General features: G+C 36.0%; 17 protein-coding genes and 3 pseudogenes across 20 annotated transcripts, besides 2 other annotated features; 12 read left to right on the top strand and 8 right to left on the bottom strand.

The window, feature by feature from the left end:
• Positions 1-12: 12 nt before the first annotated feature.
• Positions 13-2,728, bottom strand: TVAGG3_0548570 (diflavin flavoprotein A 2-related family; the record flags this gene model as incomplete). Its single annotated transcript, XM_001315387.2, has 1 exon — positions 97-2,712. One exon carries the CDS (start codon positions 2,710-2,712, stop codon positions 97-99), a length of 2,616 nt encoding a protein of 871 aa, XP_001315422.1.
• A 1,095-nt stretch (positions 2,729-3,823) lies between these two features.
• Positions 3,824-3,860: a mobile genetic element.
• Positions 3,861-5,750: 1,890 nt separating this feature from the next.
• TVAGG3_0548550 (malaria antigen-related family) lies at positions 5,751-8,671 on the top strand (the record flags this gene model as incomplete). The annotated part of the gene is made up of 1 exon (XM_001315386.1): positions 5,833-8,262. The coding sequence occupies one exon, from the start codon at positions 5,833-5,835 to the stop codon at positions 8,260-8,262; it is 2,430 nt and encodes an 809-aa protein (XP_001315421.1).
• A 385-nt stretch (positions 8,672-9,056) lies between these two features.
• Positions 9,057-27,225: part of a mobile genetic element that runs on past the window's edge.
• TVAGG3_0548540 (serine threonine-protein phosphatase family) lies at positions 10,599-10,841 on the top strand (the record flags this gene model as incomplete). Its single annotated transcript, XM_051238096.1, has 1 exon — positions 10,599-10,841. One exon carries the CDS (start codon positions 10,599-10,601, stop codon positions 10,839-10,841), a length of 243 nt encoding a protein of 80 aa, XP_051095920.1.
• On the bottom strand, positions 11,089-11,693 carry TVAGG3_0548530 (annotated as a pseudogene). The gene has a single exon. A coding segment is annotated over exon 1 (605 nt).
• TVAGG3_0548520 (phage tail repeat-like family) lies at positions 11,712-12,243 on the top strand (the record flags this gene model as incomplete). Its single annotated transcript, XM_001315385.2, has 1 exon — positions 11,712-12,243. A coding segment is annotated over one exon (532 nt), but the record flags the coding sequence as incomplete, so codon positions are not given.
• TVAGG3_0548510 (uncharacterized protein) lies at positions 12,926-13,885 on the bottom strand (the record flags this gene model as incomplete). Its single annotated transcript, XM_051238095.1, has 1 exon — positions 12,926-13,885. One exon carries the CDS (start codon positions 13,883-13,885, stop codon positions 12,926-12,928), a length of 960 nt encoding a protein of 319 aa, XP_051095919.1.
• TVAGG3_0548500 (uncharacterized protein) lies at positions 13,902-14,303 on the top strand (the record flags this gene model as incomplete). Its single annotated transcript, XM_051238094.1, has 1 exon — positions 13,902-14,303. One exon carries the CDS (start codon positions 13,902-13,904, stop codon positions 14,301-14,303), a length of 402 nt encoding a protein of 133 aa, XP_051095918.1.
• Positions 14,323-14,475, top strand: TVAGG3_0548490 (uncharacterized protein; the record flags this gene model as incomplete). Its single annotated transcript, XM_051238093.1, has 1 exon — positions 14,323-14,475. One exon carries the CDS (start codon positions 14,323-14,325, stop codon positions 14,473-14,475), a length of 153 nt encoding a protein of 50 aa, XP_051095917.1.
• Positions 14,495-15,076, top strand: TVAGG3_0548480 (phage tail repeat-like family; the record flags this gene model as incomplete). The annotated part of the gene is made up of 1 exon (XM_051238092.1): positions 14,495-15,076. The coding sequence occupies one exon, from the start codon at positions 14,495-14,497 to the stop codon at positions 15,074-15,076; it is 582 nt and encodes a 193-aa protein (XP_051095916.1).
• On the top strand, positions 15,230-15,814 carry TVAGG3_0548470 (His-Me finger endonucleases family; the record flags this gene model as incomplete). The annotated part of the gene is made up of 1 exon (XM_051238091.1): positions 15,230-15,814. The coding sequence occupies one exon, from the start codon at positions 15,230-15,232 to the stop codon at positions 15,812-15,814; it is 585 nt and encodes a 194-aa protein (XP_051095915.1).
• On the top strand, positions 15,852-16,712 carry TVAGG3_0548460 (uncharacterized protein; the record flags this gene model as incomplete). Its single annotated transcript, XM_051238090.1, has 1 exon — positions 15,852-16,712. One exon carries the CDS (start codon positions 15,852-15,854, stop codon positions 16,710-16,712), a length of 861 nt encoding a protein of 286 aa, XP_051095914.1.
• TVAGG3_0548450 lies at positions 17,252-17,913 on the top strand (annotated as a pseudogene). The gene has a single exon. A coding segment is annotated over exon 1 (662 nt).
• TVAGG3_0548440 lies at positions 18,072-18,986 on the top strand (annotated as a pseudogene). The gene has a single exon. A coding segment is annotated over exon 1 (915 nt).
• Positions 19,252-19,563, bottom strand: TVAGG3_0548430 (uncharacterized protein; the record flags this gene model as incomplete). Its single annotated transcript, XM_001279302.1, has 1 exon — positions 19,252-19,563. One exon carries the CDS (start codon positions 19,561-19,563, stop codon positions 19,252-19,254), a length of 312 nt encoding a protein of 103 aa, XP_001279303.1.
• TVAGG3_0548420 (KilA, N-terminal/APSES-type HTH, DNA-binding family) lies at positions 20,249-21,142 on the top strand (the record flags this gene model as incomplete). The annotated part of the gene is made up of 1 exon (XM_001290906.1): positions 20,249-21,142. One exon carries the CDS (start codon positions 20,249-20,251, stop codon positions 21,140-21,142), a length of 894 nt encoding a protein of 297 aa, XP_001290907.1.
• TVAGG3_0548410 (protein of unknown function, DUF4106 family) lies at positions 21,557-22,432 on the bottom strand (the record flags this gene model as incomplete). The annotated part of the gene is made up of 1 exon (XM_001315382.1): positions 21,557-22,432. The coding sequence occupies one exon, from the start codon at positions 22,430-22,432 to the stop codon at positions 21,557-21,559; it is 876 nt and encodes a 291-aa protein (XP_001315417.1).
• Positions 22,469-22,960, top strand: TVAGG3_0548400 (uncharacterized protein; the record flags this gene model as incomplete). Its single annotated transcript, XM_001315381.1, has 1 exon — positions 22,469-22,960. One exon carries the CDS (start codon positions 22,469-22,471, stop codon positions 22,958-22,960), a length of 492 nt encoding a protein of 163 aa, XP_001315416.1.
• Positions 22,977-23,204, bottom strand: TVAGG3_0548390 (protein of unknown function, DUF4108 family; the record flags this gene model as incomplete). Its single annotated transcript, XM_001315380.2, has 1 exon — positions 22,977-23,204. One exon carries the CDS (start codon positions 23,202-23,204, stop codon positions 22,977-22,979), a length of 228 nt encoding a protein of 75 aa, XP_001315415.2.
• Positions 23,431-24,015, bottom strand: TVAGG3_0548380 (uncharacterized protein; the record flags this gene model as incomplete). The annotated part of the gene is made up of 1 exon (XM_051238089.1): positions 23,431-24,015. One exon carries the CDS (start codon positions 24,013-24,015, stop codon positions 23,431-23,433), a length of 585 nt encoding a protein of 194 aa, XP_051095913.1.
• TVAGG3_0548370 (uncharacterized protein) lies at positions 24,038-24,666 on the bottom strand (the record flags this gene model as incomplete). Its single annotated transcript, XM_051238088.1, has 1 exon — positions 24,038-24,666. A coding segment is annotated over one exon (629 nt), but the record flags the coding sequence as incomplete, so codon positions are not given.

The following is a 27,225-nucleotide window of genomic DNA, read 5'->3' as shown; positions in this document are numbered from 1 at the left end:
TTTGGAAAAAAATTGAGAAGATTATTAAAACTTTTTTTACCAAAGCGAGCCGTTTCGAACATCGAAATTATTAAAATTATTTTTTGGAAATCTTCTTTAGAAGATTTCAGCCATGATGCGCTCTAATGAGCGGCCCTCTCTGACGCCCTTCAAGAGGGAGCCGGAGATCTTCTGGATTCTGAAGCCAGCTGCGTAAACGAGGCGATTATCCTTGAAGTAGAGCTTGATAGCGGATCCTTCCTTGTCATCCTTCTGAGAGACAACGTTGTAGCCCTGTGCGCTCTCTGGTGGGTTGCCGCAAGCGAAGAGATCTGTTCCCATAGCGATCATTGAGACTGGTTCGATAGCGAAAGCGAATGTCTTGTTATCGCCGCAAGCGTTAGCACCGGCGACCTTACCCATAGCAAGAGCTGGAGCCCAGAGACCCTGGTTCATGTTGTCAAGGAATGCGCAATCACCAGCTGCGTAGACATCTGGAACGTTTGTCTCCATCTTGTTGTTGACAATGATACCGCGGCCGCACTTGATGCCAGCTGCAGCGGCTACTTCGGATTCGGCGCGGACACCGGCGTTGACAACAACGAAATCGGCTGGGATGAACTCCTCGCCGACCTGGACGCCTGTGACGTGCTTGCCATCGCCCTTGATGGAAACTGTCATGCCGAGGCGGACATCGACACCAAACTTCTTGACTTCCTCGAGGAGGACAGCGGAAGCTTCTGTATCGAGCTGGCGGGCCATGAGACGTGGCATGCACTCGACGACTGTGACAGCAACGCCCTTCTCCTTGATAGCGGATGCGTTCTCGAGACCGAGGACACCACCACCGATAACGACGGCCTTCTTAGCTGTCTGGCAGGCGGCCTTGAGCTGGTCGACATCAGCGGATGTACGGATGACGATGACGCCGGAGAGTCCCTCGTGGCCGATTGGTGGGATGAATGGGCGGGAACCTGTAGCGAGGATGAGCTTGTCGTAGGCGAGTTCATCACCGCGGCAGAGCTTGACCTTCTTGGCCTTTGTGTCGATGGCTGTGACGGATGTGTCAAGCTTGATTTCGATCTTGTTCTCCTTGTACCACTCTTCGTTCTTGAGGAAGTATTTGTCTGGAGCGATCTCAGCGTTGAGGGCATCGACGATGATTGGTCTGTAGTATGGCATGACCTTTTCACGGCTGATCATTGTGATCTTAGCGACGGCATTGCGCGCGCGGATGGCTTCGATGGAAGCAACAGCGGCGGCACCAGAGCCAACGATGACGTAGTTGAGTGGCTCTGTTGACTTGTGTGTGACCTGCTCGGCCTCGTAGAGTTCGAAGAGGTCTTGGCCGACACCGCAAGCTGGGCACTGGAGTGGTGGTGTAACACCGGCGTAGATTTCGCCGCAGATGACGCAACGCCAGAGAACGACGGCGCCTGTTGGGTTGAGCTCGGACCAGTCCTTAGCACCAACAACCTTGCCTGGAACAGCGCGTTCTGGGACCTTGCCTGTGATGAGGGCTTCACCGAACTGCTGGCCGAATTCGTTGACCTTCCCGTGTTCCTTCTTTGACATGCGGAACTTGATCTTGCAGCCGTCGATAACCTTGCAACGGATCTGATCGAATCTGGCAATGATGTTGTCGACACCTTCGCCGGACCAGCCGTATGAGCCGAATGCTGTGACGATCTTGCCGCCATGGACGATTGGGTTCATGGAGAGGGCAACATCCCAAACTGGTGGAACAGCGTCGCCGTTGATTGTGTTTGTGCCGAGGAGAACACCGTCAGCTGTAGCGATGGCGTTCATGATCTCGCCCTTGAGGCCGCCATAGTTCTGGATGTTGACGTTGAACATCTTGATCTTGGCATCTGGGATCTTAGCGAGGATGCCTGCCTTGATTTCTTCGGCCATCTCTGTTGTGTAGCCGTAAGCAGAGGCGTAGACCATGACGACTTCCTTGCCTTCGTGTGTTGGGAGTGGGGCAGACCATTTGCGGTATGTATCGATTGTCTCCTTGATACGAGCATCGAGGACTGGGCCGTGGCCAAGACCGACGAGCTTGATGTCAAGGTTGAGGATCTTGTCTGTTCCCTTGATGACGTACTCCTTGAATGGGCCGAAAATGGCGGTGTAATAGTAGAGGAGAGCATCTTGGTAGCCTTCCTCTTCCTCTGGTGGGAGCTGGCTCATGAGGATGGACTTCTTTGGTGAGTAGTGAGCACCGAATGAGTCGCATGTGAAGAGTGTCTTCTCTTCTGGAACCCATGTGTACATTGAGTCTGGCCAGTGAAGGAATGGGCAGGAAATGAATTCGAATGACTTGCCACCGAACTTAAGGACCTTGAGATCTTCAGCGGAGTGGCCCTTGAATGGGATGTTGACGATATCCTCAAGGTATGTGAGGGCTGTCTTGGAGCCAACGACTGTGAGATCTGGGATGAGCTCGATCATCTTCTTGATGGAGCCAGAGTGATCTGGTTCTGTATGGTTTGTGATAAGGTATTTGATCTTGTGGATGTCGCCGATGACGGACTTAACCTTCTCGATGTATTCATCGAAGAATGTCTCCTTAACTGTTTCGACGAGAACTGCACCTTCTGGGGTCTTTATAAGATAAGCGTTGTATGTTGTACCATACTTTGTCTCCATGATGATATCGAAGACAGCAAGGTTGGAATCAAGGACGCCAAGCCAATAGATGTCTTCAGTGAGCTGCTGTATTTTAAGCATGTTTTGAAAAGTGAGGTAAATATACGTCGATCGTTTTTGCAATTCGATAGACTCTCAAAAAGTGGAAATTTGAGTAAACCTTATGAATACGATTGATGGTTGTTGTCAATTGTAACCATTCAATTCCAAAATAAAATAATTTGATTTAATTCAGATTATCTACTAATTTTATAGTATTCGATAACTTTCTAAGTTGGTCACCTGAAAAATATTTAAACAAATTGAATGCTACTTGATCATAAGGTTTTTTTTCTGCACATACCTTTCAGAGATCGAAATCTTTTTCTAATCAATTATTTTACGATATTTAGACTAATGTAAGTAATATTAATTTATTGAGGTTGAATACAGTTAGATTTTTTATTTACCCAAAAATTAATCTTCCGAACATTCATACGTAACCACTATAGATCAGTGATCAAAACATAACGCATAATAGTTTGTTGCTCAAATTGCATCATTGACAATTCTTCACAACGATTAGTTCTCGTCCCAATTCTAAATTCAAGGAAATGTTCAATTAAAAATTACTTAAAACTGTGTATAATTTCGTAATAATATACATATAAAGACATGCCATTCTTTCATTCCTTGAATCTTCTATGAATTTGAGTGTATTATTGAACTTTCGTATAATTTGAGAGGTATCCCAATTTTATTCAAATCTGAAATTCTGACATATCGTTACTGAGAGAAATTCTATTTTTACATTTTTGAGCGGCACGAAACTACTTTGTATTATTAGTATGGAATAGTATTTAGATTTAATATTTCACATCAAATACCAATTATTTCAAATTTGGGATTTTCCGAATTTGGAAAACTCCATTTTTTGAATCGATTCGCTTCCAGAAACAATTTACACGTTAAATATATTGGATTTTTCTAAAAAGTATATATTTATTGAGTTTGAATATGTTTTTTGGGAAAACTTCTCAAATAGTTTACAATCCATTTCATGAAAAACGATATAATTTTGCAATAAACATTGAAAAGAATATATTTATCCATTAAATTTCACAAAAAGTTGTCAATTTTGTTTTAATCGTTTTTATAAATTGGCCAAATATGCTCAAAATGCAAAATAATCGACCTATGAAGGTCATGTGTGTAATAAACAGAAATTCATCAAAAGTGACAGCTCTCAATTTTTTGACATTTGTAAATTCTAAATTGAATGAGAAAAATGAAATAATACTAAGCATAATACAATATTCTAGATTTAATTATAATTAGGAAAAAGTTAGTTTTGAGAGTACTTTTCATAGGCATATAGAATGAAATCTTCTGAAAAATAATATCACATAAACTCATATTATTTTCTAATATATAACTATTTTATATAAAAATCAAATTCAATGATCTTAAAAGCGAAGGATAAACATCAAAATTTACGAATATAATGAGTGGGAATATAATGCTTATCTATCATAAAACCATATGAAATATCAATTTTTGCTTTACGCCTAATTTTTGACGACAATTAGCAAAAAATGTTAAATGTTAACACTCAGTCCATTTGAATATGAAAAATAAAATTGACTTTGATTAAATGTTTTTATTTATCATGCAATTCTTCTTGCGACCAAAGATTTGAATAAAACTTCAAAAAATAAGATAGCTTAAAAAATAATATACGGTAGTGTTTACTAATAGATGAATAGTATATAAATTCTATTAAAATGGATTTGATCCAAAAAAATATAAAACCAAAAATAATTGTTATAATTTAAATGAACAAGTAATTTAAAACGATTTTATTTATGATCAAATTTTATATATTTTTTTGATGTCTAAGCCTAATCCAGGTCCATTATTGGATAATTCTCTGTCATTTTCATTTGATGATGCAAAATGATTAGTAGGTTGGATCGCCGCTCCCCACTTTGACGCTATTGGAGCTCCAATGGTTTTGCTGGGGCCAAATGGTGAATTAGATTTGGATAGCATCATTAAAAAGAAGCACTGTCCGAAATGAAAAATGGTAAACCGAAATGAGACAATTTTTTCAATGAGTCTCAAATTTTGCTATTGTCTCTTCAATTATACACACAGAGATAATAATACATTAAGACAAACTCTGCCATTTTACCATTTGTAAAGTTGTTTGCCGAAGTCAAATCTATGATACAATTTTTCGGTTTAAATAAACGTCCGACTAAATACTTGAAAATTTTTAAAAAGAAGAAGAACGATTCATTAAATAACCTAAGTCAGTGCCAAAAATAATTAAGGGAGTAGAGTTGTATGACCCTAAATTATTTTCACCGTGAATTTTTTTAATTGTTTCTTGTTTAGAAATGGACTTTTTCGATTCTATTAGAGCAACTCCAAAGCAGGTGAGAGAAGCCCATACCATTGTTACAATGGAAATCGGATCAATGAAACAATCAAAAATTGATTCTAATTTATGCTACGTTTGCCAAAAATATGTTTGCAAAAGTGAATGTGATATATGTCACCACGCTGTTTGTCCTAATTGTATTTTTCAATGTCAACGATGTCCCAGAAAAGTTTGTAGATTTTGCCTTCACGGTCAAGATGAGGAAATATCAACCTGCTACAAATGCTTGCCATAGTTTTCTATGAACGATTTTATTCTGTAATCTAAAAAAAATCGGAATTTTTGGATCAAAACCATTTAAACGTAAGTAAGTAACATGTTAATATCAAATGTCCTCAACAGAAACATCCTTTTTGCCCGTTTTGATACAAATTTCATAGATATATCAGAAAAATTAATATCATTTTAATTTTGATACATATTATCCAATCAATTCATTGCATCCTATCTTACTCATGAATTTATTACTATTCACTACACTTAAAAGATATAATTGTTAAAAATATTTTTATACTAATTAAACGTTCATAAATTTTGTTTGTTTATCTATAATTCTCCTTTTTAAATTGAATTTTGACTTAATGACTATAAAAAATCAAGCAAACGCAGAAAATTTTTTAAATTTTTCATCAGTTTAGCCAAATTTTTATACATCTATAAGTTTCACTTAGTAACATATTTGAATTCGAATATTTCAAGTCAAAATATTTATAAGTGGTTCCTCCCCCTATCTAATTCACTTTTTTTTACAAAATTCAAAATTCCGACTTATTTTAATGCACAGACAACCCAAAGTTACAGCAGAAGACTTAATTGATGAGTTTATTGACAACCATGACAGGCAATCAATAAAATGCGAGCGAATTCAAAACGTTATTCAACAATTACAAAATAAAGACATTGAATCAAAAGAAGCAACTGAAATTGGTGACCTTCTTGCTACTCTAGCTGAGATTATTCCTCCAATTCCTTCAATATTAACAAAATTTTGCGATGCAATTGCATCAATTTGTGTTGACAAAAAGTTTTTACAATTTACAGATGAGGCAATTACAACTGTTGTATCCATACTAATTACACAGAATAAGAATTTCAAAAATGATCCATCTCCAATTCTAAGAGCAATTTCTTCTATTCTTTATGGAAATACTTTGAGACTTAAGGCATTCCACGATGAATTACTTACATTATGTCATACACAATATACTATCTCAGAAGAAGCTTATCGCAGAGCAATTACAATAATTGGAAATATTTCGGCGTTCAGTGGAAAGAGTTTAGATGTTTCTATATATATCAAGTCCATTAGATTTTTAACGCAAGCAATTGCAACAAATAACATAGAAATACAAAAACCAGCATTAAGAGCTCTCCAATTAACAGTTTTAGATGCACCTCCACGTACATTCGACCTTCCTTCAATTACCAGCCTGGTCTCTGCCATTGTTTTTGCTCACGGACCAGTTCCTCTTCGCTATGAAGCGATAATGGTACTAAAAGCGCTTGCTTCGGCCACATCCAACGCTTTTTACTCACAGTGGCCAATTCTATTGACCGGGAAGACCTCAGTTTTCGATCTTTTCAGTGTCCATTCGCGAATTGCGAAAACATCAGCAGATTTATTGGCGGAAATGTTCACAGGAGCTTACAGTTACATGAAAATAGCCAACAATATCGATACCATACACGCTTTCACCACTCTTGCCTCACAAATCGGTGAAATCATCGATATTTGTTTCATAAGATTTTTCGATGTACTGAACAGAACACCCAGAATCGATTCTGCTGCATGGTCGAAAACAGCACATGCCTTCGCAATATTCGTTAAGGACGTTTCATTCGATTCTGGCCATTTAAAGAGCGGATATCTGACACGAGTCGTAAAATGGGCCGAATCGAACATTAAAGAGAATCCTGATGAGTCATTGGCCGTTCTCAAGAGCCTCCTTTGGACTTCTATTGAAAACGAAGAGTTCAAAAATTCATTTGACTTCATTTTCAATTCGTTTCTGGCCAACATGAAGTCCGAAAATCCAGATACGTCCAAAACAGTCTCCCAAGCCATGCGGCGTATTGCCTACGCTTATTCTTCAGAATGCGTATCCAGATGGTCGGTTTTGAACCCTGTTTTGAAGGAATCCGGGGCTGTTGCAGCCTTCCAAGTCATCAGCAGACTCGCCATCAACAAGATTGATGACATAAACATCTGGAATGACATCATCACATTTTATGTTCCTTTGGCCTTCGAAACCGGCAACAAGACCGCAGTCAAACTTGCTCTAGAGTGCATTGGCCACAGTAGTTTCATCTTCTCTTCCCTCCCTGACTCTCTACAACGAACATGTCTTTCAACCGTTTTGGCAAACGACAACGAAAGCGCGTACGAAGCCATTGGATTGCTTGCAGACTCTTCGGCACCTGAGTATTCGAGCACATTCCTTTGCGAAGCGTATATCAAGCTTTCAACAGCGAATCCGCCACAATTATGTCCTCTTTCTAAAGTTCTCAAAGTTTTTTCAACAAACTACAAAGAACAATTCGAGAAATCATGGAAAGACGATGTTGTTCGCATCTCCACGACAAACACATCACCATACAGTGCTGCATGTCTCGCTTACGTCCTTCCTTTCATGGATGACCAGTTCGAAAGAGATGCAGCTTTAGAACAAATTTTGAAAGTCATGGATAACTCGAACGACGCTGAAACTAAGTGGGAAGCAGCGGCAAGTTTGTCATCAGCGGCTAGATATGGATATTTAAACCATAAATGCTGCGAATCATTGTTAAACGCAATGACGGAATCGAAATCTCCGAAATTAAGAGTTAATTGTGCAATTGCGTTAAGTGAACTGACAAATCGCATTGTACTCGGAGATCTATTCGTTAAATGCGTAACAGTGAGCGTTGAATTCTTGAAAGAACCTGCTCATTTCACATTTTTGAAATTAGACGAACAAAGAAAACTCGACGGACAAATGAGGTCGGCTATAACCGTTTTCTTCTTCAAACTCATCAAATGGTCTGTTCCAAAGGATTTCAACTCGATGGAAGAAGTTTTAGTAACAAATAGCGAAATGATCTACGAGTTGATGTTGTATAGCGATGATGCTCCTTGGGAATCAATCACAAGACTCTACGAACTTAAGTTTACAAGTATTCCTGCAGATTTGTTGGAGAAATTCCAGGCTAAGGCTTTCCCTGTTTGAGATAGCATTTTATACTTATATTAATTATATATTTTTATGTTTTGTTGGGAATAATAATTTCACTGTATAAGGTCGCCAAAAAAAGTGCGGAAATTAAAAACCGCAGTTTGAGTACTTTCTGAGAGTCTGTTTGTCAGAAAGTATACATTTGTAAACTTTCTGACACTAAAATTTTTTGGTCCTTTCAAAGTTTTTGACAATGTCAAAAAGTATACATCGGGGCTCTCAATTTTCCTCTCAAACGGCGGTTTTTTAAAAACGCTCATTTTTTCATCGACCTTATTAAAAATAAACTGATATTTGTTTAAGGGTGCACCCGTATGTACGTTTATTTGAGAGGAGGAGGATTACCCTCTCAATTTTGAGGGATTCGTTAGTTTATTTTCTCGATGAATATGCAATAAAATTTGATTTTTACCTTATCAATATACTTCATATAATATACACATGTTCATGTAAAAACTTTTTCCCAAAATCCTCAGGAATTAAGGGATTTTTGAATTTTAAGAATTTTTTTCGAATTTTTTCGAAAAAAAAATATTTTCAGAACAGCCTTAACGGCTAAGATTTAGGAACAATGTTAAGTATCAAAAAGAAAGGAGGTCTGATATAGACAACATATATCGTTGAAGGTTGAAAAAATCTCTAATATTTGAGCCCAAAATTTCAAATTTTAATTTTTTGAAAAAAGAGGCCACCCGTATGTATGTTTATTTGAGAGGAGGAGGATTATATTTTTGAAAGGGTGAAACATTATGAATATGTTAATTATATAATAATATGTATTATTAAAAAAAAAAAAAAAAAAAAAAAAAAAAAAAAAAGGCAGTGGGGCTTCCAGGGGCTGCGCCCCTTCTAGCCCCGAAGATGTTTAGTAAAAAATGAAGTTCTTATATACGGGTCTTCCAGGAGCTTTTCACAAATTATATATGTTTTCATGTTTTGTCACTTTTCTGTCACTTTTCAGGTAAAAACATTTTTATTATATATATATAAAATGAATTTTACAAAACCACCGTTACCCTTCTTTGGAAATAAGAGTAGATGTAAAGATATTCTATTGAGAGAACTTAAGAAACTACCGAATGGTCTAACATTTGTAGATTTGTTCGGTGGAAGTTTCTATATATCTCATTTGTGCCATACTGTATTTCCTGACTCAAAGATTATATGCAATGACTTCGACAACTATATGAACCGTCTCAAACATATACCAGACACAAACAAAATATTGAAAGAGTTAAAAGAAAAGATACCTATAGGTAAGATGGAACGTATACCATTAGATAAGAAAAATACTGTCAGAGAGGTTTTGAAAAAAGCAGAGTATATTGACTGGGATAGTATATCTTCTAGACTATTATATAGTGGTGCTATAAGAGTTCATGACATTGAAACACTTATGTCAAAAGTTTTATATCTTAACTATACAAATGTTTTCAAAGAGGACATAGAAAAATATATTGAGGGTATAGAGTTTGTGAGATGTTATTGGACAGAGTTGTATGAAAAATATAAAGACAAGGAAAATGTTTTCTTTATAGTGGACCCGCCGTTCTATAACACATGGGATTTTCAATACCAAGTAGACTGGACTTTGAGAGACTCTTTAGAAACTTTAGACGTTTTACATAACCATCCATGCTTTTACTTTACATCCGATAAAAGTGGTTTGGAAACCGTTATGAGATGGTTAGAGGACATACATGACTATGAGTTTATATATGACAAGATAGAATATGAGAGAGGTCCTATAAACTGGAGAAAGTGTCATAACAAAGAAATTTTATTAGTAAGTAAATGTGGTTTGAAATAGGACTACTTGTTTTAGGTTTTTTCCATTGTGTCATTTACTTATTTGACGTGGCAGAAAGATATAGAGAATATGAAGATGAACCAATGCCTGCAAATGTCCAGTATATGTACTCGTAAGAGATATTTTTATCTAATATTAAATGGACGCACAGAACTTAGCGAATGCACAGCAACCTGGACAACCAAACCCAGAGAATATTCCAAATGAAGTTAGAATACAAACTGCAATGGCAAACTATGGTCAAGTGCCAACAGATGTACAAATGCAAACTGCCATGTCAAATGACGCTGCGTTAGGTTTGCCACCATGGTATGCAAATATGAGATGGAAAGAGTTTTATACAAACCCTGAAGTGGGATATAAACAACTCTATGCAGATGACGCGAACACAGGAGTTGACCCAGAATATGTTTTCTACCAGAGGAGAAATAGAATGTATGAGCTCCAGTTAAAGAATGCAATGGAACTCAGAAGGAAACGTAAGAGACTAGGCGGACATTAGATTTTTACATATAGTAAAATGGGTTTCTTTGGAAGAATAGGAAACTTCTTTCGAAATGTTGGAAGAGGTATATGGAATGGAATAAAAACCGTAGGAAGAGGAATTTGGAACGGAGTCAAAAATATTGGTAAAAGAGTAGGTCAGTTCGTTGGTATTATACCTAAAGACCCTGAACCAGAAGAACAAGCTCCTGTTATACAACAGCCTGAACCTGCACCACAGTCTAGTTGGCAACCAAATCCAACACCTCAACCGTATTAAAAAATTATATTTTTACCGTTCGATAGTAGTTGTATATGAAACTAAGTTCTAAGTAAAACGCATGGTATAATGGAACTATTCTCTTTCTTCCATCTGTTGTAAACCATACTTGAAAGTCTGAAATACTTCCACTTGGTGGTTCATATAGCTTTGTAGGTTTTTCGTAAAAGTCATTTGCCAAGCATAAAAAAGAGTTTTGGGCGCCAGAAAATGAAGCATGAACTATAATAGCATCTGAGTCGAAAACATTTTCATATGTTCCATTAGGGTTTTCGACTTCATAAAAGTCCGGGTGTACTGGATATTCTGCAGGCTGATTTAACATCCTCAGAAACCTATACCATGCCAAGTTGTTATATTTTGTAGAAATATAAACGTCTTCTCCAAGGTCTTCTATTCTATTGATTTTAACAGTTGCATTTTTCCTGTCATATATAATATCGAGATGGTACTCTCCTTCGTCAATGTTGTACTGTTTTGCATATTCGAGATAGATATCGTTTATTTTTTCTTGAAAAGCTTGAAGAGTTGTTTCTAAGTTTACAAGCAAATTCACTTGTAAAAGTTTTCCCTGTTCAAATTTCTCATACGTACGTTTCTCTTTGTTATAGTATCGAATTTCAAAACCGACCGTAAATGGAAACCATGTATGGCTTCTGAAATGAACTTCATTCTACGAAAGCCAATAGCTTTTGTGACAGATGGGTCTCTTAGCCATCTTAATGGGTAGTCAAAACGATAGCCTTCATGCTTTACGGTCTCTGTCTCAAACTTTTGACCGACATTAGTAAAAAGTTCATCTAATGGTTTAGTTGTAGCAACTCTTGAATTTTCTTTTTCTATTGAAAGCATATTTTATCTAGAATAAAAATGTCGAAAGAAACAGCGTCTATGAGAGAAATACAACACAACCGACAACTCATTTTGCAAGCTCTAAATAAGAACACAACAAACTTTTCAAACTATTCTAAGATATCTGAGTCATTGAAAGAAGGAAACTTAAAACTGACGATAAACCCAATGACAGACGAGTTTCTGTTTCAAGACAGTAAGAACCATACTGTTTGTATAAATCCAACAAAAAGAACTTTAAACGAGAAACCTATAGATGAACTTCTTTTGAAAGCAGATATTGACAACAAAGCTGACAAAGAGTATGTAGATGCAACAAGAGACTATATTCTCGCATGGACAGATAGAACATACCCACAAAAACATCATACACATAACATCTATGACGTAGATGAACTACCAGCAATGTTAGATGACAAAGCAGATAAAACATATGTTGACAATAAAATGTCAAGTGAAGTGACAAGAGCTGACAAAGAATATTCTAAAAAGACTCATACACATACCATTGCAAATATTACAAACTTACAAGAAACCTTAAACAGGAAAAGTGACGTTGGACATACACACGATTTCTTCGCAACTGTTGGTATAGAAAATATTGCAGGAACGGTTGAAGAAACTGGTGGGGATGTATTAAATTGGAAACCTCCTAACTTTCCACAAGGTTTAACATCGGATGAAGACATTAGATGTAGAAATGTCTATGTCATGGAGGATGAAAACAAAGTTAAATTCACTGCTCAAGATTTATATGATAAAAAAGCTGACAAAACAGAGCTTCAAACGTTAAAGACAGAAATACTTCAAACAGTATATCCTATAGGTTCTATTTACACGTCAATGAACTCTACCAGACCAGAAGTAGTACTTGGTCTCGGAACTTGGACTCAAATAGTCGACAGGTTTTTGTATTGTGCAAACTCTTCAAAGGAAACAGGTGGAAGTAAAACGATTTCAGGTGAAAACCTACCTGCACACAGTCACTACGTAGATTTAAGTACATCTCAAGCAGGTTGGCATAAGCATAGATTTTGGGATTGGTCAGCAATGAAAAAAGGTAAAGGATATGATGTTAAAGACGACGTTCAGTTTGCTATAAATTGTTTCTGGGGTAACACTCAGGGAGATGGAAACCATACACATCGCGTTACAGGATATACGCAAACAACGGGACAAAGTAAAGAATACATGCCACCTTACATGACAGTTTACGCATGGTATAGAATTGCTTAGTCGTCATTTTCAACTTCTTTAGCATATTCGTCAGCAGTTGTCTTATATTTGTTAGGAACTGTCTTTGAAAGTATACCACCTTGAACTTTGACAAGTTTGAAACGAGGTCTGACAATAGTAGTTTTATCTTCTGCTTGCAGTGTGTACATTTTGCCATGTTTGCCTAAAACTTCATAATATTCTCTTGTATACTTTCTTCTATTTTTACGAACACGAATGTGAGTACCTGTCGAGTTCCCATTGTTGTCATAGTCAATAGTATTTTCATATGGGTCGCGTTTAGGTATTTCTATTTTTACTTTGTCACCTTTCTTAAGTTTGAAGCCTGGCATTCTTTCTTGTTTGTCTCTTTTGACTAAACTATTAAATATATAGTCTTTCTCTAAGTCGGGGTTGTTTTTCATTTCTTCGGGGGAGTGGTTTCCCAAACCTTTTTGTTTACGGGTATTGTAAATATTTAAAACTTGTCTCATCTTTGCCATGGAGAAGTGTCTGTACTTGTCGTCATATGACATTTCATTTGCTTCACCACCTTGTGGTTGGTTTAAGTCTCTTAAGATTTTTATACAACTGTCAATGACACCAAGAGCAGAATGGTTTTGGTCGACAATGAAATATTGGTTTACATTTTTTGAACGCAGATAGTTTTTAATATCGTCTGATTTGAAAGAACTTTCACAGTCAGATGTCAGTTTTGTTGGATGGTATTTGTCAACGAATATTGTCAAAGCAGTTTTCACATCTAAAATATTTTTGGACTGTAATGGTATGGCTTCACAGTATCTTGTGTTTTGACCGACAAATATTAGCCAGTATGGAGGTCCATCTTCTCTATACCTCGGAATGTTTTCCAAGATATCCATAAACCAAGCATTTGGTGTTGAACTAAAGATTTTTATCATGAGTGCTTTCTTTGTCGCTTTAGAAACATAGGGGTCCTTGTTTGGATTCGTCATTTTTAACCCATAAGAAATGGGTTTATTTGGCGCAATAGCAGGAGTCGCATCTAGATTTTTGCCCGCAGTGGGAACACTAGCCAGAGGTGCATTTGGAATTGGAAGGAAGATTTTGAGTACATTAGGTATACTGAAAGAGAAAGCACAACCTATTATACAAACTGTACAGAAAGGTTGGGAGGTAGCACGAGATGCAGCAAATCTTATTCCAAATCCTGAAACAAGAGGAAAAGTTCAAGGATGGATGGACAATGTAGGAAGACAAGCAGGAAACTACTATAACAAAGCAAATGACTACTATAACCAAGCAGGGCACTATATGGACCAAGGTGAAAGATTCTTTAACAGAGGATATAACCATGCACAACAATGGGTAAACAATAACCAACCTCAACCGCCTCAAACGTGGGGAATGTAAAATTTTTTACTGAGATGAAATGAACAATACAGCATTGAGACAAATGGGTTCAAGATGGATTTGTCGACTTCCAGCAGTTACACAACGTGTTTGTCAAGTCCTCCCTATACCTCAGGAAGTTTTAGACCGACTTAAAAAACAACAACAACCAGTTGAAAACAAACCAAACTAAAATTTTTTACTGAGATGAAATGACCGAAGAAGTTGAAACGGTAGATTTGACACCACAAACAAAAAGTTCAGAACCATTGTCAAAACCTGTCAAAGAACTTACAGATGAAGAGAAAAATTCAATAATAGAAAGTGCCAGGTCTGGAAATACAAACCCTAACTATAAAGTCACTTTTCATAGAAATGGAACGGCTAGTATCTCAAAAAAGAAACAGACTCTCACAAATAAAATATTGAAGTCTGAAGGAGCTTTCGAGACAACAGATGGAAAAGTTTACTTCACTGACCAACAGTTCATTATAGAACATCTCATTGACTTAGAGTCGAAATATTCTAAACTTTACAACAAACACAAAAAGTTGAAAGGAAAACAAAAACAAATGGCATATGATATTTATGAAGATGTTGACGACACAACTGTTCCTGCAGGTGAAGTAAAGTCAGAGGAACCGAAAAGTGACGAAAAACCGATAGAAGAAGAAAAACAAAAAACTGAAGATAAACCAAAACCAAAGGTTAGTTTCAATACTAAAAGTCAACCTTCATTAGCTGGTATGGGTTGGCGTCAAAGGCTTATGGTAGCTGGTGGTTACGTAAAGTAAAGAGAAAAACATTTTTTTATTTTTATTTGAACTGTACGCTGAGTTTGTTGGAAAAGACCGTTGGGAAACTTGTTTGTTAGACGATGAAATATGAAATGGCATACCATTTAAAACAACATATTTTAAAAAAAATATTTTTTTATTTTATTTGAAATGTACGCTGAGTTTGTTGGAACAGACCGTTGGGAAACTTGTTTGTTAGATGAGAAATATGAAATTCACTGTTGTGAGTCATTTGAAGTCAGAAACAAAAAGACAAAAAGAGTTTTAAGCGAATGTGAGCGAAATAACGGATATGCTATGATGAGTATGAGTGGAAAAAAATATTTTAAACATATTGTCATTGCAACTCATTTTATACCGAACCCTAACAATTTACCTCTTGTAGACCACATAAACCGTATAAGAAACGACAATAGACTTGAAAACTTACGCTGGGTCACTTGTTCTGAAAACAATAAGAACATAGGCAAATTTCGAGATATTGTATTCGAATTTGTCGACGAACTAGAAGATGAAACAATTGAAATTAGAGACTATGGTAAGCATACGTTTGAGTTTTACTACTATAGCGAAGAACAAGACTCTTTCTACTTTTATACCGGCGTAAACTATAGGAAATTACAAGTATATTTTACTAAGGAAGGCTATGCTTATGTAAACGCTAGAGATACAGATGGAAAATACGTTAAAATACTTCTTAACAAATTCAAGAAGCTATATGGCATACCATTTTAAAACATTTTTTAAAACAGTATATTTTTACATATATTAAATGCTTCAGGTTGAAAAACAAAGAACAAAAGGAGTAGATACAAAACCGTTAGACTATATCTTTACAAACGCTGGTAGGAATATATCAGATGAAGAAATTTCATCCGGAGCTTACAGGTTTGACTTTCCAATTCGTTGGCTTCAAAGTCCTTCAGATGCAAAGGCAATAGGATTTAGAAGAGTTTTGTTTTCAAAAAGAACTAACGCATTTATGTTCGCAGTATATTTTCATGGGCAATATAAAGGTTCTGATGGTCTAATAGACAAATTTGACGAAATGAGAATATTTACAGTTCGTTCAGACGAAAGTCTTGAGAAAACTCTAAATGACTTTCAAACTCAAATGAACAAATACTATTGGGAATTTCAAGAAAAATACGACTCTTTACTAAATGGAACATACTATCTGAAACTAGAATATGATAAGATGAACTCCACCGTTTCATTTCAAAGGATTGAAATTAACCCTCCAAGAGATACACAGTTTTTATATTGGGGAGTAGACAAACGTTCTTGGGCACAATTTCTTCGGTTACTAAACCAGAACGAACCATTACCACCTGACGGTCCGTTTAAATTTATACGCCCACCAACAGATTTGACAGTTTATAGAAACGTGTTCGACCCTCAAAATGTCATGTGTCATGCAAGTTTCAGTTCAAGCAACAACAGTTTTCTTTGTATTGGTAAGGACTTTTATGACTTTGCTTCTAAATTCTACGAACCACCTAGTAACAGTTTCTCTGACTTTCAAGTTTGGTTCACAACAAATGGTGTGCAACATATTATTCCATTGTACTATGACTTTTATCTCGAATTGTCTTTCATATATAACTACGGAAAAGTGCTGAAAAAGTATTGAAAAATACTTTTAGGTGAAGAGGTGAGATGTCACCTGTTTTCTCACCTGTTTTTTCACCTGTTTTCTCACCCGTTGAATTTTCATGAATTTTGTGCTGAATTCGACAAAAATGAGTTTTTGGTTGAAAAAAGAGGTGGAGCCAAAAGTGGCTCGACCTCAAAACAAGCATTTTGTGAAGAATATACCAACCCGCGGAAAACAGCGGGTTGCTTTTTATACAAAATTCAACAGGTGAATTTTCATGAATTTCCTTAAGATAGAAAAAAATATATTTTAGGCGACCAGGTCACTCGGTCACTCGGTCACTCGGTCAACTAACATCTTTTTGAAAAAGTGTGACAACATGACATTTTGACAACAACACAGGAAATAGATTTCATCGTAAATGTTTTGTCAAGACTTCTTCGTTTATGTTTTGTCGAAACTTCTTCGTTTATGTTTTGTCGAGATTTTTATCGTTGTGGTCCGACGGTTAAGCCACAAACGAATGTCCGACGTCCCACCAAAAAATATTTTTTATTTTTATTGTAAGAACAGAAATGTCAGTCGAAGCAAAAACGTTCACGAACAAATCTAATGGCGAAACATTCACAAAAGGCACTTACAACGGTATTGAAGTCTTACGTAGAGACAAGGATGGTTATATAAATGCAACAAATATGTGTCAGCAGTTTAGGAAGGACTTTAGAAGGTTGTTGGAAAATAAGTCCTGGGAAGAGTATTTTGAGGCATTTTGTGAAGAATATACCAACCCGCGGAAAACAGCGGGTTGCTTTTTATACAAAATTCATGCAGGAATTCCTGATGAAATCAAACAGGTTAGAGGAATGTATGTAGACCCAAGACTTGTAAACTATATAGCAATGTGGGCTTCTCCAAAATATTGCATAGCAGTTGGAAAAATTATGGACTCCATAGACAAGAAAGTTCATGAGAAATTAGATGAAGAAGAACTTGAAGATACAGTAGAGAATGCAAAACCTTTGTTCGAAGAAGAAGTTAGAAAAATGCATGAAAACAAATAGAACATGAACGTGAGATATGTTCTGGTTATAGAGACTCGCCATACGAACTAGACCAATGGGAACAAGAAGATTTAAAGAGAGAATTTAGAGAATATGAACTCGCTAAGATAGCATTAGAAGCTGCAGAAGAGAGGTTAAAAGCTTGGGGTTGTTTTGTACAAAAATATTGTGAGTAAATGAACCATTTTTTCGACAAAAATATATTTTAGGTGAAGAGGTGAGATGTCACCCGTTTTCTCACTGTTTCTCACCGTTGGATTTTCATGAATTTCCTTAAGATAAAAAATATATTTAGTTTTTTATAAAATATTTTTTTTATTTTTATTGTAAGAACATGTTAGCAACAACTTCACCAAACTCGTTAGTCATGAATCCTACGTCAATGTTAGTAGAAATGAAAAGCTTCATTCCTTCTTCAATACTTTCGAAACAGAAATCCAGAAGATAAAGCAAGAACTGTTAACAAGTAATTTTAGACTGTAGTGCGAAAGATGAAGAAAATGAACAGTATCTTTATGAAATGCAGGATTTATTGACCATCTACCTAAACTACCTGAAATCCAACAACAAAAAACTAACTATTCCTGAATTCGACGAAATTGAAGTGAAACCAACTGATTCGGTAGAAATAAAGAAGTTCATACGAAAGGTAAATTATGAATTCCTTGGTTTTCATTGCAACCACAAAGTCATGGACAAGACTGCGATATTGGTATATAAGAACATCTCTGACATATATAAATCTGGGGAGTTTAAGACCTACGACAACTTTGTTTCGTTAGTTGCTGAATGTGTATGGCAGATAAAGATAAAGACAGAAGGGTAAAATATGGAACGAACAGATAAGACCAACTGCTTTCAGATTTAAAGAAAAACCATTGACGCCTTAGTCGTACTTGCAGGTAAGGTTTCAATGTACAATGCAAAAATGAACCCGCAATGTTCAAAATGTAAAGCAGCAATGAGGAAATATAACTACTCCGTCAAAGAGATAGAACGTATGCGAAACGACTATGCAGACTTAAAGAAAGAAGCAGAAAAACCAGCAGAAAATAAAATGGACATGTTAGAATTTCTGAACAAAAACTATCCAACAGCAGAAGATTTCCTTCTATCTGACGTCAAGAAGAAATATAAAGAAACTTTCGGCATTGTTAAAACATTCGATGTACTGACAGAAGAAATAGAAGCTACGAAATTGTTTAGGATTTCAAATATACATCGTACAATTCATGTAAAACGGTTATAAAATAACTAGGGTGAGAAAAGAGGTGAGAAAACGGGTGAGATGTCACCTCTTCACCTAAAATATATTTTTGCTGAATTCAGCAACAAAATTCTGAGTAAAATAATTTTTAGGGCTTGTGTCAAACCGTTGAGTTTTCACAAAATTTAAAAAATAACGTTTACGAAGAAGTCTTGACAAATTCAAGAGGTGAGAAAACAGGTGAGAAAACGGGTGAGATGTCACCTCTTCACCTAAATTATATTTTTGGTCCGGGAACAACTTTCTCTCAATTGGAGCTGTGGCATAATCTTTGCGTAAACGGTTCAGACCTTCTTCGAAGTCTTGGTCTCTCTTCGATTGAGATTGAGATTGGAATTGCTGGGGTGGAGCTTGCTGGAACATCCAAGGGTTGGGGAAGTAAGGCATAGGCTGAGGAGGGTAGTTCGGGAAGCCTTGTAGTGGAAATTGGTAGTAACCTTGAGGTGGAAATTGGTAGTAATTTGGATTGAGATTGGAATTGCTGGAACTGAGGTGCAGGGGCTGGTGCTTTAGGTTCCTCTGGTTTGAGATTGGACTCGGTTGGTGGGACGTCGGACATTCGTCTGTGGCTTAACCGTCGGACCACAACGATAAAAATCTCTGCTCCTAGCAGTACTGCTACTGACAGTAGCAGTACTTTTACTGACAGTAGCAGTACTTTTTCTGACAGTAGCAGTACTTTTTCTGACAGTAGCAGTACTTTTACTGACAGTAGCAGTACTTTTACTGACAGTAGCAGTACTTTTACTGACAGTAGCAGTACTTTATCGTCGAAAACCCTCTCAAATTTTCCTTTTTACTGACATTAGCAGTACTTTTACTGACAGTAGCAGTACTTTTACTGACAGTAGCAGTACTTTTTCTGACAGTAGCAGTACTTTTACTGACAGTAGCAGTACTTTTACTGACAGTAGCAGTACTGCTAGGAGCAGAGATTTTTATCGTCCAACTTTACAAATGTAAACTTATATCGTTCTATTTTCTTCACTAGGGTCTAACACCAAAGTAACCTATGTACATGAAATTTCACTGCATAAAAGGAAAAAAACCTGGGCGAATCGGGATTTGAACCGAGGTCTTCGACGCCTTTAACGAGGTAGCCCATACCACTGAGCTATGAGCCGCTTGCATATTTTTAAGTAAAATATAGTATATTTGTCATACCGTGAAGGATGACCAAACTTTAAAAAAATAAAGTTAGTTTTATTTTTATTTATTTTTTTATTTTGTATGTAAAGACAGATATGTCAACAACAGAGAACACAACAACAGTTATAGTCCATGAAGCTATAAATGAAGAATATGAGTACATACAGTTTAACAAACAACTCCGTCTCATTCGTTCGGTCAAAGACGATATGTACCAAATGCAAAGTATTTTGACAGCATGTTTTGCTCCAGATACTAAGCTTCCTAAAGACTGGTTTAGGAACCAAAGCACACAAGAACTTTTGAGCGAAGCACAGCGAGACATACTTTTTTCTGAAAACAGTGAAGAACAGCGAGTGGGAGGGAAACCCCAGTCGCCAAAACTCTATGAAAATCGTGAAGAACAGCGAGTGGGGAAAAAACCCCAGTCGCCAAAACTCTATGAAAATCGTGAAAAATTGCCAAATGGTTTGAGAGGATATTATGTTCATAGACTTCTCGTAAATAATGTGGCACAATGGGCTTCAGCTCGCTATTCATGGTATGTTTGTAAACTTCTTGACGAACTTCACAGACAAGAACGTGAAGAGATGGAAAACAAGCTTGAAGCAAAAGACAAAAGCATTCAGAAAAGAATACCACGTTCGGTACCAAAAGGAAAGGAAAAGAACTATAAGTATATGATTTATACTGAAGAGATGGAAAATGAAGAAGATAAAGATATGGTTATGTTGCATTTAGTCAGAAGAAACAACAAAAGCTTTTACGACCTTGCTAAGATTTACAAATCTGACAGAAATTGGTTCTATCGCGAAAACTTACCGATTTCAATGACACCGAATGAAGATGTGAAACAAATAGTTCAAGATACTTTACCTCAAACACACTATGATATGAAAGGTTGTACAATACTTACATTCAAAGAAGATTTGCCATTGTTAAAGGAAAAAATAACAGAGTATTTTGACAACTTCAAACAAGTAGAGTAAATGAGCCATTTATTTTTCAAGCTTGACTTCAGATGGCTCAGGTAGCTCTATAAAGTATATTGCCTTGTCAAATCCTTCTGGCATTCCGAGTCCTTCCTTCCGACAAGAAAAGTTCTTCCTTCCGACAGAAAAAAATTTTCCTTCCGACAGAAAAAATTTTCCAGTTGTCCGTCCGTAAACCATTCAAATTTTCGAAAATTGAGAACTTTTTGGTCGAACTTCAGGAAAAGTTTTTCCTTCCAACAGAAAAAATTTTTCCCGACAACTGGAAAAAATTTTCCCGACAACTGGAAAAGTTCTTCCTTCCGACAGGACACAAACGAATGTCCGACGTACCACCAACCGACAGCCCCAAAGCCAGAAGAACCGACAGACCCAGCACCACAACAGACTAAGACTAAACACTTATATTTTTCAAGCTTGACTTTTTACAATTTGAACTTTGTTTGCGTAGATATGAATTCTGAAAGAAGTATGAGGGTCTTGTATGACTTTGTACTTCTCCCATAGTTCATGTCTGTCAAACTTACCTGCCATGGACTCTTTCATAAGTTCCATGAAATCGTCTTCGGACAATCCGGGGAAAAGTATGATATCAGTAAGTATTCTTTTAACATCCTTACTTAAACTCTTTGCTGTCTGTACACAAATGACAACTGAGATGTTAAAGTGTCTGAGCTTCTTAAGAATTCGACACATGTCTTGTTCTCTGTTCTTTAACAAAGGATGAGAGGCGAAATCATCTAAGATAAGAAGACATCTATGAGGGTAAGTCTTCCAATCGTAAGATTGCAATTTCTTCGAAATGTATTCTATCTCTTTCTGTTTGTTTCTGAAGTGTTTCTTCTCTAATATTCTCTGCATTTCCTCATTTGGGTCTTTAAACTTCGAATTGACATACTCATTTATAGCATTGTACTTCAAAACTCTTCTTTGGTACTTCTTTATCCAATCCAACAACTCAGAGTCTTTTATACATACTAACTTAGACTTCTTTATAATATCTTTGAACGAATTGACGGTTTGGTCAAATTGACCAGAAGTACTACAAATAACAACTAACTCATAGAATGGGTTCTTCTCATCTAGTTCTTGTTGTTGTGCAGCCATTTTAAGATAAGTGAAAGTCTTACCCGACCCAGGCGGTGCAATTAGACCTGTTATACCATTCTGAGCAAATAAGAACTTGTCATGTATAGGCTTTATCTGAGCATTTTCTAACTTCCTCTTGTTCTTGTTTAAAACATTCTCAAATTTCTTGTCAATGTCAGCAAACTTTTTTTCTAACATATTTTTAGAAAAATTAAAAATTTTATCTTTTAGGAAATGTCTAGCGATTTCGCTATCTATATTCGAGACAAGCTTTTCGACAGCAAAACATCTGTAGACCATAAAATCTTACATAGTGTAAACAAGAAAGGTGAATTTGTTCTAAAGTTCTGTTTCTGGGAATATGACAAGAACCATAAAACATTAAGCAGAGAAGTCTTAAAATTTGTCAATGACAGACTTGTTGACAGAGATGACGCCGATTGGAAAGCTGAAGTCCAACAAAAGTTCTTAGAATGCAAAGAAGACACATGCGCTGTTCTTGAAGATGAAATAGAAAACAGAATAGAAGAGCTATTAAAGGACAAAGAACTTTTACATAAATATGGTTGCGCCAAATTTGACATAACTCCACCAGAGAAGAAGAAGAAGAGAGAAAAGAAAGAAAAGAAAGTAGAAGAAGAAAAGAAAGTAGAAGAAGAAAAGAAAGTAGAAGAAGAGAAGAAAGAACCTGAACCAGTTCCAGAGAAAAAGAAATTTGACATGTAAAAATAAAATTTTATTTTTAGAACATTTCTGGGTCAATGTCAATGTTCTCTTCCTCTTTAGGAGCAAACACTGGCTTAGACTCTAAAATCTTTTTACCCAATTTACCTTGAACTTCAACTATCTTAGACTCATAATATTCATAGTCGTCTGTCTTCTTTGGTTCATAAGGTATAACAAGTTTGTATGCTTTGCCTTCTTTAAGGTTTGAGAACTTTCTGTCAAAATTTTCTTTGACTGTCAACATACCGTCAATGTCTAAGTCTTCAAATTTCGCACCATTTTTAGTCACAATAGCAACTTAACTGGTTCGATGTTCCAAACTTTGTCAAATGTAGACTTTTCAAAATGGTAGAAGTAAACATTCAAATATGCGAATGGGTCTAGTTCTTCTTTGACTTCTGTCATGTACTTGTTTACTGAGATGAATTTTGCCATCTTTTCTATCGGATAAAAAAATATTTTTTTAAAATTTACTCAGAAAAATTTTTCTTTGTATATACGCCGTTCTGAACATCTAAAAGATTTTTGACATTTGCCAAGAATGTTCGTTTAGACGCTGTCATATAACCATACTCTTGGCAATATTGTTTATATTCATCGTACAATGACCTTTCATCTAAACACTCAAAGTTAGTCTCATCTATAAACAGTTCATAAACACTCTTGTTTGCTTCTAACAATGTTTGTCTCTCTTCGGTATGTGGAATTTGTCTTGGATTGAACTTAGAAATATCTAATGTCATAAAATATGAGAACAAGTGGTTGTAAAAGTCAGATGTCAAAGTTTCTGCTAAGTCGTCAAAATATTCTGTATCTTGCATATGAGAATCTGACGTTCTGACAACTACATATCTTCTGTCAGAACTTTCTAACTTCATCGGAACAGCATTGTTTGAAACCATAATGAAGTTTGCAACATTTTCACAAACTCTTTGGTCTTTATATTTTCTTTCAACAACTCCAACTTTGTCTGTTATAAGACTCTTCAAAGCATCTGAGTTCAAAACTTTTGTTGTATCTATACTTTGAAGTTCGTTACATACTATAAGTTTCATATTCTCTATTGAGGAGTTAAACTTGCCACAGATGTTTTCTAAGTTTGTCATATTCGGATTCGAATAGCCCTCTAACAGTTTGCACAAAATATCTGTAAAGAATGTGTTCTTACCTGTTCCTTGTTTTCCAATTATAATGAGAGCAGTTTCATTTTTAGCACTTGGATGTTGTAAGATGTTTGCAAACCAACATAAGATATACTCATAAACCTTTTCGTTTCCATTGCATATAATTTCTTTGACATGGTCTAACCAAGCTTCTATAACATTTTCTTTCCATTCTACTTGTTCGTATTTATATCCAGTGAAGATAGAATAGAAGTTTGGAGAAGGTGTATAGAACTTTATACCTCGAACTGAAAAATCTTCTAACTTTGACAATAAGATATCCCAAGCATCTAACATCTTCATGCCAACTTGTACGACTTTTATTTTCTTAAGTTTCTGTCTACATTCTTGTTCTGAAACTATTGTTGCTCTTGGTTTGTTAAAGACAACATCCCATTCTTTCATGACATAACATTCTGGGGCAGAGTCAACATAAATGACTAAACGTTTCAAATTCTCGACTGCTTTGTTATAGTCTCGAAATGGACACATATTTCTGAATGCTTGGAAGTCATAAAAATCTGAAACATCTATTCTGTACATTTTTATAAAATAAAAAAAAATATTATTTTTTTATTCTTGACTTTGTTGTTCCATTTGTTGCATTTGTTGTTCTTGAGCTATTTGTTGTTGAAGTTGTTCTTGTAGTACAATACTTTCACCAGTTGCATCTTCCAATTCGAAACTTTCTGCCGTCATTGACAAATACATAGGACATAAAAGTTTTACAGGAACAAAGTTTGCGTCAACTAAGGTTAAGTTTATTTTGCTAAAGTGTTTGAGTTTACTAAAGCTGAAAACTCTGCATTCGAATGAACAATAGGCAAACCAGCAGAGAAAGTGTTGTTTATACGCATGAGTATCTTTTGGTCATAGTAGTTTCTGTCAACATTCGAATAGCACTTTGAACCTAAGTTTGAAACAATATAAAATAGGTGTACTTAAAGTCAATGGAACAGACATTCCTTGTATGACACCTTTTCCTGTTATAGGAAACTGTTGGTAGTAAAACCAGAAATAAGTTTTGTATTATAGCTCATATTGTTTATAGTAAACTCAGTCGGACATCCAAACATAATGAAACCTGCTCTAGTTGCAGCACATGTTACTCCGTCCTTAAAGTATTAAATAAGTCAACAAAACCTGTTGTGGTATATCTGAGTAAGTATCTTCAAGAAGTATTTTTACCATTCACAACAACAAAGTCTTCTGGTGTCAAAAGAGCAAAACAGGCTTTAGTCGTCATCGTGTTTAAGGTCAGTTTACAATATCGTCCTTGAGGACTTTGTAAGTTTGTTGTTATAGAATTATATGACTCAGGGTTTTTAGTCGTAATAGTATAAACCACTATGTCTTCTGCCATTTACTTAGCAAACAAACTTTAATGAAATGTTGTGGTCGTCAAATATTTTTATGACGTCTGGGAAACTATATTTTAAGTTCAACGTTTCACCTCCTTCATAACGTATATCTTGTCAATGACATTGTATGAAACACCACAGCAAGCAATGTCGGGTTCTATTTCTTTGATGTTTATATCGTCTGCCTCTGTCAAAAGTTTCAATAGTTCTTTCAAAATTTCATGAGGTGCGATGACATATGAGTTCACTTTTACAGGTTGTGCTCAACCAAGTTTAACATTATACCCAAAGCTTGACAAATCTTCTCCTGAGTTTTAAGTTTGTCTTTAAGTTGTTGGTAGTCATTTCGAATATCTGCAACAGAACTTAAGTCTCTGCTAACTTCAGGGTATGTTGGTTTTCTTTTACAGGAACTATTGTTATACCATCTTGGTCTTCGTATGGTTTCCCCACTTCAACATCTCTTTCTTTGACATTGACAACAAACACTTTGACTGTTTGTTTGAGTTGGTGAATTTAACTTCACATCTGCCACCGCCATTAAACCTTTTGAAACACTCACGCTTCTATTTTTCGGAAATGACATTTTACTTAGAATAAAAAGATGGACGTATTCGAGTATCTCTTCGAATTGAAGCAGAACAAAGTTTACACACACAAACAATACAAATACATTGACAGAATAGTTCTTTATACAAACAATGGAAAATGTTATAGAATAGCAGTCTTTGCTGAACCAAAATATTTTCATAAAGCAAAGAAAGTTGGTATAACTGAAATGGTGAAAGTTTCTTGAAGCAGACAAAAATATAACAAAAACTGACCGATATTTCTAAAGGAAAGTATATACAATTTATGTCAAAACTGGCGTACTGTCAATATTTGACGGAGAGAAGTCAGTTCAAGAACAACTTACTGACCTGCTGCCAAAATCTGCTCGATGGAAGCTGTCGTTATGCCAATCTGAGGAGCCCCAGCAGGTTTCATCGAACGAATCTTCAAAAGAGCATCTTCCGTGAAAAGTGCTATTGGTTTTGTAAACTTCTTTGCTCTCAGTTCATCTGGACCGTCTCTGTCACCAGTATATTGTATTTGAACTGTACAACAGTTGAAATACCACCCATAAAGTCTTCTGAGTCAGCAAATGGAATGCCAAGCCAAAAGTTTGAACGGTCTCCATTTGTATATTGAGTTTTTTGACCTCCTGTATGAGTCCATACTTTCACATATGGCATAATAGAACTTTGCATTTCAGGGTTAATGGTTGTTGTGAAGTTGTTGTTAAAGTTCATAGCATCTAATGTCAAGTTGTATGACCTCATATCCTCAACTGTAGAATATTCTTCTCTTGGATAGTATTTGCCATCTATGTTTATATGATATTAATACCAGGGTTGTAAAACAAGAATAGTCATTTATAGTTCGTCTGAACAGTACAAACATAGTATCTGCATGTTTCATTGCAGTTGTTAAAGCAATATCTGTTCTTGCACCTGGGTCAGCACTTTGGTTTCCAACTTCACCTGCAAAGTCTTTGACAGATATTTGGTGTATAGGGAACATAAGTGGAACTGCAATATATTGGCAGCTAAAGCATTTGAAATATCTGGGTCCAACATATAGACTGCAAGTCTGCTTTCTATTCTCTTGCATTCAAACTTTTCGCATGTAAACTTAACTGGGTCCCAAGCATCTCCAGCAGCATTGAAATAATAGTTTACTTCAGTGTTGAGGTTTGAGA

Source organism: Trichomonas vaginalis, chromosome II (assembly GCF_026262505.1).
Source record: "Trichomonas vaginalis G3 chromosome II, whole genome shotgun sequence".
NCBI classification, from domain to species: domain Eukaryota; phylum Parabasalia; order Trichomonadida; family Trichomonadidae; genus Trichomonas; species Trichomonas vaginalis.
This window is presented reverse-complemented; position numbering and strand designations above follow the sequence as displayed.